We start from the raw sequence: 11,817 nt of genomic DNA, 5'->3' as shown, positions 1-11,817 counted from the left end.
ACAACAACATCTTTAAATGTGCCTATATTCTATATTTTTAAAATTCATATCTGCTAACCATATATGCAACTATATGTTGTTTTTAAGTGCTGTCAACTCAGTTCCAACTCATAGTGACCCAGTATAGTGTTTTCAAGGAGTGGCTGGTAAGTTTGAACAACCGGCTTTGTAGTACAAAACGACCTTGCAGTCCTGTGCTTATCCTATAGCATCACACTATGACTCCATATTTAATTGTACTTAACTCCATACGTAACTATAAAGTTTTGCTTGCATGGGAAATGACATAGTATTTTTTTACAATGTATTTAACTCTTAACACTTGATTCTCTGTGAAGAAACATATAGACTATCTTGTGGTTTTGCCATTTATCACCTGCTGTTTAAATATACTTGACTTTCTAGCATTATGCTTTATCAGCTCTTTTGTTATATTTACCTTGTCATCATATTTCTCTATTTTCTTCCAAAAGTGATTTAAGAATTTTTTTTTCTTAAGAAGATGAACGTTAGGGAAATATTTATATGTAGTCAAATCAGCAATCATATTAACTACAATAAATGCATAACCAATTAGATCGACCATTCACATGTTCAACTTGGCATCAAAACTGACTTGAAAAGCTAGGCTGATTATGCTACAGTCTACTCATAGAAAGAAGTTCTGAATTTCCAAGTACAGTTACAAGGATTTTTTTTCCTTCGTTGTTTCTTTTCCAAAATATCTTGACTATTTTACATTCCTGGAGGGGCATTTCAAACAGATTTTCTCCTCCACAGATTTGGATTTGTCCTTAAATCCAAGTGGGGAAGTAACTAAGCAGATCGGTGATGCCTTGCCTGTATCCTGTACAATATCTGCTAGTAGGAATGCAACTGTGGTGTGGATGAAAGTAAGTAATATTTCTTGGTAATATCTAACTGTTGAAACTATTTTATGGGTTATTTTTCATCTTACATCCAAAATGTATATTCATGGATAATATCATAATCATATCTAAATGCACTCATACTCTCTGTCTTTCATCTGTCTGACTCATGACCCCTATGCTACCAGAGCTACTTAGTACAACTTTAGAGGTACTCTATAACAATGTGATGTCTTTGAATGATGCTCTGATACTAATCTGGGGCATTACATTAATTATGTATATATAATAATTAATTTTTATACACACATGTATAGTTCTATACTTTAGAGCTTAACAATTTACATTGTGTTTTAAATTATATAATTCTCACTTATGACTACAGTAACCTTTGAAATAATACAAAGAATTGCTTTTTCCTGTGTTACTCCTTAAGAAATTGAGGCAAAAGAAATCAGGAAGTTAATAGTGACAGAATAGAGACTAGAGCTCTGGCTTTACTGAGTTTAAATGTTATGCTCCAGTCAAACACTTTCTGCTTCTATGCTACCAAAACTAATCGTAGATATCCAAATGCAGGATTTCCACTCGATTAGGTGCACCTTGGAAACAGGACCCTTTTTCTTACAGGCTTGTAGCACAATACCTGGAACATACTAGAGTTTTATTCAGTATTTCCTGAGTGAGGGCTTCTGTAATTGTCTGAATTACAGACAATTGTATGTAATTGTCTGAAATGTAATTGTCATTACCTGGAGAAATATGGCTATTTCTTTATAGTGATAAAGGAAAACTGGTAATTAATAATATGAGATAATGTTATCACTAAAGGAAAAGGTTATGACTATGGTCGCTAAGAGTTGGAACCAACTCACCGACACTTAACACCCACACATGGTCGTCCCTCACAGTCATTTGAAATGAGGATTGAAAATACCTTTATAAATGGTTTTAAAGAAATTTATTGCAAGAGTTTCTTATTAATGAAGATACAAATTATTGTATAATAATTTACTATCAGCTTTTGAGTCTTTTTAATAATAGTTACTCTGTTAATTGCTTTCATTTTCTTAAAACTCAGTTTATTTCATTCTCTTTTACCACACTCTCATTGTCCCAGCCCAACTTCTTGTTCATTCTGATCATCAAATTGTTACTTTGTTTAGCATAATATATGCTTGGTAGTTATTGGTCAAAGGGCTAGACAACTTCTAGGCAACAAATTAATAATGATGTGAACACATAAAAAGAATATGTTTTATTATAGTTCTAGAGAAACTATGTTTACATTTGCTAGATCAGTTTCTACATCACCTATGCTGTTGTGAAGTGTTCCAGTTTGTTCTAATTCATAGCGACCTTATGTAGGGCTTCCAAGGAATGACTGGGGAGTTTGAACCATTAACCTTGCTGTTAGCAGTCCAGTGCTGATTCTACAGTGCCATACCAGGACTCCACATTGCTTATAGTCACCATTTTTAATTGAACACCTGATGTCAGTAGTGAATTCTCTTGGGTTGGCATAAAAAATGGCTAATGTGCTTGGTTGCTAACCTAGAGACTGAAAGCTGAAGCCCACCCAAAGATACCTGGGAAGAAAGCCCAGATGTTCTACTTCCAGAAAATCAGCAATTGAATGTCTTATTAAGCACTATTCTACTCTGACACACAAGGAGTTGCCATGAGTCAGAAACAACTCAATGGCAGCTGATTTATTTTAATGTCATCAGTTCTTTTCTGAATATTCTAACAATATTGCTTGGTTAGTTGATGAAGGATGGGAAACAATCATAGTGAACAAAGATCACAGAATTTTAGGATTGTATTTAGTTGTCTGATTAGGAATACTTTAAATCTAGGTTAATTAGGATTATTTTCTGTATATCAGTAGGTATTAAATTAAGCACATTCCTGTTGTCAATAGGTGTTAGGCTATTATCCTATTATTAAAAACCTTTTAGAAAACCTTTCTGGACATAATTGTCATGATTCACTAATGGATCCCTTATCTTGATAACAATATTACATAGAATAACTTTTCAGATATTTAGACTTCTTTCAGATATTTAAAGTTATCTTTAATTGCATACCATAAGTATTCCATGTAATTGTAGACCATTGACATTAACTACAATGAGGAGTTAGTGTTATTGGAAACTTCCTTTAAGCACATTATTTTTCTAATCAAGTCTACATAACAATTCTACATGGTAAAATTATCACCATAATTTACAAATAAGGAAATCTAGTCTCAGAATTTCTCCAAATTATAAAGGAAAACTTTAAAATAAAACTCTGATATGTCTGACTTCAAAATGATGTAGGAAAAAGAAAATCTATTTTTTAAAGCATCTAAAGTTAAGAAAAACGTCTTACATTTTCTAATGAAGGATATTTTTAGGTGTAAGTATTAACTAATAAATACATGGAAAGTTATAATTGTGCTGTGTAATGTAATTCATTTTTCATTTAATTAGGATAACATAAGACTTCGATCTAGCCCATCATTTTCTAGTCTTCGATATCAGGATGCTGGTAACTATGTCTGTGAAACTGCTCTTCAAGAGGTTGAAGGACTAAAGAAAAGACAGTCATTGACTCTCATCGTAGAAGGTAATAAAATCGTTGGACAGCAATTCAGCTTGTTCTTTAAAAGTTCAGTTTTTCATTTTTTGATTTCTCTTGTTTTATTTTTATTATTATTATCTCAATTCAACACTGTGTTTTAATTGCAATGATATTTTAGGAAAACCTCAAATCAAAATGACAAAGAAAACTGATCCCAGTGGACTGTCAAAAACAATAACCTGCCATGTTGAAGGTTTTCCAAAGCCAGCTATTCAGTGGACAATTACTGGCAGTGGAAGCGTCATAAACCAAGCAAGTATTTGTCTTCTTGTTACACACTGCACATGATCCAAGATGAGGTTTTATTTAGTACCTGAGTACTGGTGTGGCACTGTGGGCTGATGCTTCAGACTGCAAAGCAGTTTGAACTGCAAGGTCAGTGGTTCAAGCTCACCAGCTGCTCCTTGGAAACACTATTCAGGGTCGCTGTGGGTCAGAATCAACTCGACAGCACTTAACAACAACAACAAACCTAGGTTTGCTTGTTATCATCATGCAATTCTCAGAATAGTCTCAGAGGAAGCTTTTGCTAATGTCTTAATCTTCCCCAAAAGTATGACTCAGAAAATTTAAATCCCAGACTCACTATGTTTTGTCTGTATCCATTTTTAAAAGAATGTAAATTGGGTGTTATTCCCTGCTAATTGATTTTTGAAACGTGGGTGATTAAAGCTTTAAGGCATACACTTTTCTGCATCGTAAACTTATACATCTGAGTATAAGTAACCTTCATTACTTTTCTTACTTAAATTACTTAAGCATGCTGAAAGATAACTCTTAAAACTGGGCCTTGAAGTACATGAACACAATCACTGATAGTGAACATATAGTCTGATTTGTCACTTATGTGGGCTAGGATCAAAATGCCCATTGCCATAGAGTCATTTCTGACTAACAGAGATCTCATATAGTGTTTGTTGTTGTAGTAGTTAAGTGCTGTCGAGTGTTCCGACTCATAGCGACCCTGTAGATAGGGTTTCTGAGACTTTCTGTTATTGCGGGAGCAGAAAGCCTCGTCTTGCTCCCATGGAGAGACTGGCAGGCTCAAACTGCGGACCTTGTGGATATCCGTCCATTGCATAATCTATGTAGTCACCAGGCTCCCCTGCATACTGTCTATAAAGCTGTAAATTTTTATGGGGGTAGGATGCCTCATCTGTCTCCTGCAGGATCAAAATAATACTAACTAAGTAAAGATACTTGTGTAGCATCTATAACCTTTTGAACAAAAGAGGACATTAAACCAAACCTTAATATTTGTAAATTTGACAAGACATTTTAGTGTAATACTCAAATGGGCTAAGAAAGTATGACCTGTACCAGTAACTTTCCATAACTACTAAGTCTTTAACCAAAAAGAATAAGAATCTGGTTTATCATCAGGTGTTCAGAGCTATAATCCAACTAAATTACACACACACACACACACACACACACACACACACACACATATATTACTTATTTTATGTAGTTATTAAGTGCTGTCAAGTCAGTTCTAACTCATATTGACTGGTATAGGTTTTCTGAGGAGTGACTGGTGGATTTGAACCACCAGCTTTGTGTTTAGCAGTCCAGTGCCGAATCAACAAATATATATGTATGTGAATGATATATATAGATCTATAGATATGCCATTCTCACACACAGACATATATATGTATATAGATATCATTCAGTATCATTCACATATGTATGTGCATATATTATATGTGTTGTTAATAAGTGCCAGAGTTGGTTCTACTGATAGCTACCCTGTATAACATTTCTGAGGGGCACTTGGTGGGTTTGAATCATTAACCTTGTGGTTCACAGTCCAATGTTTATCCTACAGTGTCATACCCCAGGAGTCCATATATACATACATGGATTCCGAGGGTGTGGCACTGTACAATCAACTGAAAACCACAAGTTTGGAAGTTCAAACTTACCAGTTGCTCCTTAGAAACCCTATATAGGGTCACTATGAGTCAGAACTGACTTGACTGGCACTTAACAACACACACACACACACACATATATATATATATATGTGTGTGTGTGTGTGTACATGGATCCAGGTATGAAAAGCCACCCAAGGATTAGATAAAATGGAAGAAAATTACTTCTAATTTTATTATATGTGATGGAAATACACATGTAAAAGAAGGGCAAAGAAGCTCTGGTTTCTTCAACACTGAGGAAATGCAATTTTCTTGACTGAAAATTGAAATTGGAGCCAACTGAATTGCTGACAATATATAGATCTATTTTTTAACATCAAAAATTATTTACTGTTTTCTGCTCTACTGTTTTTGCTCTTTAGTTCAATTAATAAATACACTAAAAACATGACCTTTAGTTTGTGGTAATGCCAGCATAGAAAATAGAAAAATAAGCACACTATAAATATTTGATGAATGAGCGAGTACCAAGATTTACAAGACCCTCCCAAAATGTAAATAGATATATTTTTGTGGACTTAAAGTAACAAAAGCAAAGATTCAATGAAAAAGCCATATGAAAAATTCTGTTGGGAAATGGAAAAATAGCAGGTGAATTTAGTATGAGAATAAAAATAATAATGCCATTCTTCACTGTCAAGGAAAAAGATTGATTTTCCCCCACTAGGTGTTATATTATTTTTCTTGTTCTATGTTTCTACCGATCCATCTGTAATTTTTATGTGTTCTCTCCTCAATCATATGGTAAATATATTATTTGATATCTGTTACATATCATCCTCACACATCCCAGAAAAGAGAAGTTATCCCAAGGCATGGCACTAGTTCTTGTCCTCAAGGTGCTTACAATGTAGTTGAGGCCAAAATATATAGAGAAAAATATAGGGCATGCTGGGTATGATATTATTGAGAAAAGAGCTCAAATACATATCTGCTTAAGTGGTAATGAGTTTATGAGTCAAGTTGGTCTGGGGAAAAGATTAAACTGTAATGTCTCTTAAATTGGAAGAATATAAATTCAATGATCTCAGTCATCTATACCTTGAAAAAAAATTCAAATCAAAGAGTCATTCAATGAAAGAGAAGCAGTATTCCACCTTTAGTTCAGTAATATTTGGAGTCATGGTTTGGTTAACACATTTGCAAACCATACATATATTCACTTAGATATAATATGATCAAGTACATTGTGTGAAAAGATGCAATATCATCAGTCAGAACAAGGCCATCAATTACTCATATGCAAGTTCATCAATTACTTTACATCCTGTGGGGTAGTGAATTCTATAATATGTATCTTCTAGTCTTGGTGTTTGTAAGTTCCACCAAATTACTCATATTACCATCAATTACTCATATGCAAGTTCAGGTTAAAACTGAAGAAAATTCTAACAAATCCAAGGGAACCAAAGTACAAACTTTAGTATATCCTACCTGAATTTAGAGACCATCTCAAGGAAAAATTTGACACACTGAACACTAATGACCAAATACCAAATGAGCTGTTGGATGACATCAGGACATCATGTCTAAAGAGAATAAAATCTCATTAAAAAATAGAAAAGAAAGAAAGATCAAAATGGATGTCAAAAGAGACTCTGAACTTTATTCTTGAATTTTTTCCATTGCTAAAACAAATGGAAGAATTATTGAAGTAAAATAGCTGAACAGAAGATGTGAAAGGGTAGCTCAAGAAGTCAAAATAAAGTATTATAATGATTTTTTCAAAGACTTGGAGTTAGAAAACCAAAAAGGAGGAACATGCTGCTGGCCTTCCTCAAGCTGAAAAAAACTAAAGAGAAAAATTCAAACATCAAGTTTCAGTGTTAAAGGATTCTTTGGGTAAGACATTGAATGATGCAGGAAGCATAAAGGGAAGATGGAAGGAGTACACAGAACCAGTGTACCAAAAAGAATTGGTTGATATTCAAACATTTCAGAAGGTGATATATGATCAAGAACTGATGGTACAAAAGGAAGAAGTCAGAAGTCCAGGCTGCCCTGAAGGCATCAGCAAAAAACAAATCTCCAGGTATTGATGGAAAATCAATTGAAATGTTTCAGCAAATGGATGTGCAAAAATGACACAAACCATCTCTCCTACAGTACTGTCTACTCAGCTTGCTTCCATTATTTAACGGAATTTCCACACAGAACTCAGATACATAGTTAGGGGATATATTAGGGAAGTGAACAGGTTACAATTCAAGATTGAAAATGTTCAGGGCACAGCCAGTCAGGACAGTCTTTCCTCAGCCATGCTGGAAAGTAGGCCTTTCTCTAGCCCTTGACCTGGCCTCTGCCTAGTCCAGCAATCTTACAAAGCTCTTTCACCACTGCTGATAAACACTCAAAGGACACTCCACTGTAAGCCTCAGTCTGAAGGGGCTCAACCCTCGCTCCATGAGTCAGCAAACTAGCACCCCAATTTAGTGCCTGGATACAAAACACTCTGCAAACAAGCCTCCTGCCCAGACACTCAGCTTTACTTGCCAGAAAGTTCACTGCTCTGTCTTGTGCTCTGGCTCTTGGTTCTGCTGCTCTTGCTCCTCTGATGTCCCTCAACAGCTTCTCTGATATCAGAACATTCTTTCTCTGGACTTGTGGAGATTCAATTCACAGGATCTCAGGCTTCAAAAAATTTATTCTACTCCTGGCTTTTCCATGTTGTAGTGAGACTCACTCCTCCTCCTCCCGGGATGTCTCATTTTATACTCACGTGTTTACAATCACAACTAACTTGGTTAAAAAGCATTCACAACTTCCCTTGTCCAGACCCACCAGGAAAAGACTGGTTTGGTGGAACTTAAAAACACTAAGACTAGAAGATACATATTATAGAATTCACTACCCCACAGGATGTAAAGTTGGAGGCACTTACTCATTTATTCAGCTACCTGACAAACTGACTGAAAGGAATCCGTATCTGTGTCCATTCCAAAGAAAGGCAACCCAGCAGAATGTGGGAATTATCAAACAATGTCATTATTATCACATCCAGGTAGAAGTTTGCTGAAGATCATTTTTAAATGATCTTCAGCAAGATTTAAAGTGGAACATTGACAGGGAACTGCCAGAAATTCAAATCAAATTCAGAAAAGGACATAAAATGAGGGGTTATAATTGCTGATGTTAGATGTATCTTGGTGGAAGCAAGTGATACCTGAATATCATTGGTGATGCAAAATATAGTTAACCTATATTTCATTGGTGATGCAAAGGTACTTGGCTATGTGAATAATAAGAAATTATGGATGAGGGGAATTCCAGAACACTTAATTGTGTTTATGAGGATCTATACATAGACTACGAGGCAGTTGTTCAAATAGAACAAGGGTATACTGTACTTCTAAATCAGGAAATTATGCATCAGGGTTGTGTCTTCATCATACTCATTCAATCTATATCATGAGCAAAGAGCCCAAGAAGCTGAACTATATGAAGAAGAACATGGCGTCAGGATTAGAGAAAGACCCATTAACAATCTAGATATGCAGATGAAAAACTCTGCTGAAAGACAAGAGGACTTAAAATATTTATTAATGAAGATCAAAAACTAAAGTTTTCAGTACTGATTATGTCTCTACACGAAGAAAACGAACATTTTCACAAAAACTGGACCAAGAAGCAACATCATGATAAATGGAGAAAAGACTCAAGCTGTGAAGAATTTTGCATTACTTGAATCCACGATCAATGCCCATAGATGCACTACTGTTATGTGCCTTTGAGTGGGTTCTGGCTTATAGTGATCCTGTGTAGAGTTTCTGATGCTGTAAATCTTTATGGTAACAGAAAGCTTCATCTTTCCCCTGTGGACCAGCTAGTGAATTCAAACTGTTGACCTTGTGGTTAGCAGCCCAATTCATAACCCAGCATGTCACCAGAGCTTGTTGTTAAGCACCATCAAGTCATTCTGACTCACAGCAACTCTATATTAAGTTTCCGAGGACCAGTTGGTAAGTTTGAACTACCAACCTTGCAATTCAAACTGACTTTGCCGTCCCATGCTTATCCTACAGCACCACATAAATCAAACAGGACCTTGCCTTGTAAATATCTGCTGCAAAATATGTCTTTAAAGTGTTATAAAGCAAAGATGCCACTCTGTAGAGTAAGGTATACCTGACCCAAGACATAATATTTTCAGTCACTTCTTTTGTATATAAAAGTGGGACAATACATAAGGAAGACCAAAGAGGAATTGATTAATTTGAATTAGGGTGTTGGCAAAGAATACCAAATGCACCAGACACTGCCAGGAAAATAAACAAATCTAACTTTGAAGAAGTGTAGTACGAATGCTTCTTAAAAGAGAGGATGACAAGACATCATCTCATGCACTTTGGACAACTTATCAGGTGGGAACAGTGCCTGGAGGACATCATGCTTGAAAAAGTAGAGGGTCAGTGAAAAAGGGGAAGACCCTCAATGAGATGATTGATATAGTGCCTGCAACAAGGGGATCTAACATAGCAGTGATTGTGAGGATGGCACAGAACGAGACACTGTTAACGTTTTGCTGAAACACTGAAGCAAAATGAAATTTTGTTGTAACAGAGCAGACTTGACAGCGCCTATCAACAACAAATCACACTAACATTCCTTATACATAATAGTTGAAGATATTGAAGTGAACCTCTTTAGTAGAGAACAATGAGAGAATGCACAAATAATAACTAAGTTTATTGAGGGAAAATTGATGGTTAGAATTATTCATTAATCACTTTGAGACAAGTATCATCATGCCAAAATATTGACTAAACATGAGCATCTGTTGAAAAAGAGGAACTTAATTAAGAATAAATTGTTAGAACTTACAATAAAATATAAATAGATTTATACTTGATTATGAATTTACTATCTTTCTCGTTTCTGCTGTAGATGTAAACCTGAACTTGGTCACTACTGATGATCATACATATTCAGACACCAGAGAGCACCACAGAGAACCATGCCTATCTGATTGTATTACTCTTTCCCATACTTTGAAATCCATTTCCATTTCTAAATCTGTCTTCCTTCTTTTTGCAGACAGAGGAATCTCCTTATGTTAATGGCAGGTATTCTAGTAAAATTATCATTTCCCCTGAAGAGAATGTTACATTAACTTGCACAGCAGAAAACCAGCTGGAGAAAACAGTAAACTCCTTGAATGTCTCTGCTAGTGAGTATTTTATTTCTGGCATTTTTAAAAAAAGTAAGAAAATTTGAAGTTATCCTTCATTAGTTTAAAATCTTCAGTTCCATCTTCCTGTTCTGCATTATGGTAAGTTTTATTTATTTATTTTGCATTTCGTATCATCATCATAAGGTGCCCTCCACTCCAGTGTTCATTCTTGCACTATCCTTGTCTTGAAAGTTAAATCATTTCATATTCTGTGAGTCAGAGACATTATCCTACTCAGGAATATTTTCCAGCAGCAACAGAGAAGAGCTGGATTGTTATATAGATATAGATATATATATGTACATATACATATATATTACATTTTGTGTTCAGAGTAGAGATAATTCAAATATTCTAACAACATTTTCAATTGTTTTAAATTTAGTAAATTTTAATTCCCTTCTACATTATTAGTTTGTATTTAATTTTGTGTAATAATTATCCTTCCCTTATTTTATATAGGAATGCCACATTGTATATTGGATAGTAAATTGGATGCATTTAACAGATTGCTAGCAAAGCTAATATAGTTTGTGAAATTGTTCTTTTTTGTCATGGTCATATTTAAGCCATAGCCAAAAATTGGATAAAGAAAATTACCTCAGAGAAATTGAAAAACATTTTAGAGATGAAAGCAGAGTGATAAATACATACATACATACCAACAGCAACTTCTTCTGAAAGCAATTGTAATTAAATGTTAAGTTATCCATCATTTTTACCTGCAGTACTGTCCCTACTGCCCTGCTAACCTTAAATCAGGACTGACCTAGAATAAAGGTTCATTCTGGGCAAAATGCTAACTGACCTCCACACTTTTATCCTTTAGTGTAGTTGGAATCGTGTATGTTGTGTCAGCAGCCTAGGGGCCCATAGGCTAGGAATTAGAAGGCGCTCAGAGAAGATAATTGTCTATAGATAATGGTCCTAAACAGATTATGACAAATATAAAAGCCTGATGAATTGACAGTAGAAAAGAATAAAGCAAATTTAACTCTAAAATATGAGCATTGACTTCTCAGAATTTAATTCAGCTAGTATTGATTTGTCTTACCTACAAAGGAAACCTGTACTTTCTTCCTGAACATGTCTTTCTTTTTGTTCTAGCCCACTGAATAGTGTTTTTCCATTTTCTAGACATTGCAGTTGTTTACTCAACATTTAATACAGTCGTTTTCAATTAATTGAGCACCTAAATTTGTATCAGTGG

General features: G+C 34.9%; 1 protein-coding gene across 1 annotated transcript in view; it reads left to right on the top strand.

Moving 5' to 3' along the window:
- Window positions 1-11,817, top strand: part of ALCAM (activated leukocyte cell adhesion molecule) — a 162,204-nt gene that overhangs the window by 118,195 nt on the left and 32,192 nt on the right. Inside the window, exons 8-11 of the mRNA XM_006872288.1 lie at window positions 781-893; window positions 3,347-3,482; window positions 3,616-3,749; window positions 10,472-10,604. Coding sequence (XP_006872350.1) covers window positions 781-893; window positions 3,347-3,482; window positions 3,616-3,749; window positions 10,472-10,604 — 516 coding nt within the window. The remainder of the gene's footprint in view (window positions 1-780; window positions 894-3,346; window positions 3,483-3,615; window positions 3,750-10,471; window positions 10,605-11,817) is intronic.

The sequence above is a fragment of the Chrysochloris asiatica genome, unplaced genomic scaffold (assembly GCF_000296735.1).
Source record: "Chrysochloris asiatica unplaced genomic scaffold, ChrAsi1.0 scaffold00191, whole genome shotgun sequence".
Lineage (NCBI taxonomy): Eukaryota > Metazoa > Chordata > Mammalia > Afrosoricida > Chrysochloridae > Chrysochloris > Chrysochloris asiatica.
Note: the sequence above shows the minus strand (reverse complement) of the source record. Positions and strands in the feature narration are given on the sequence as shown.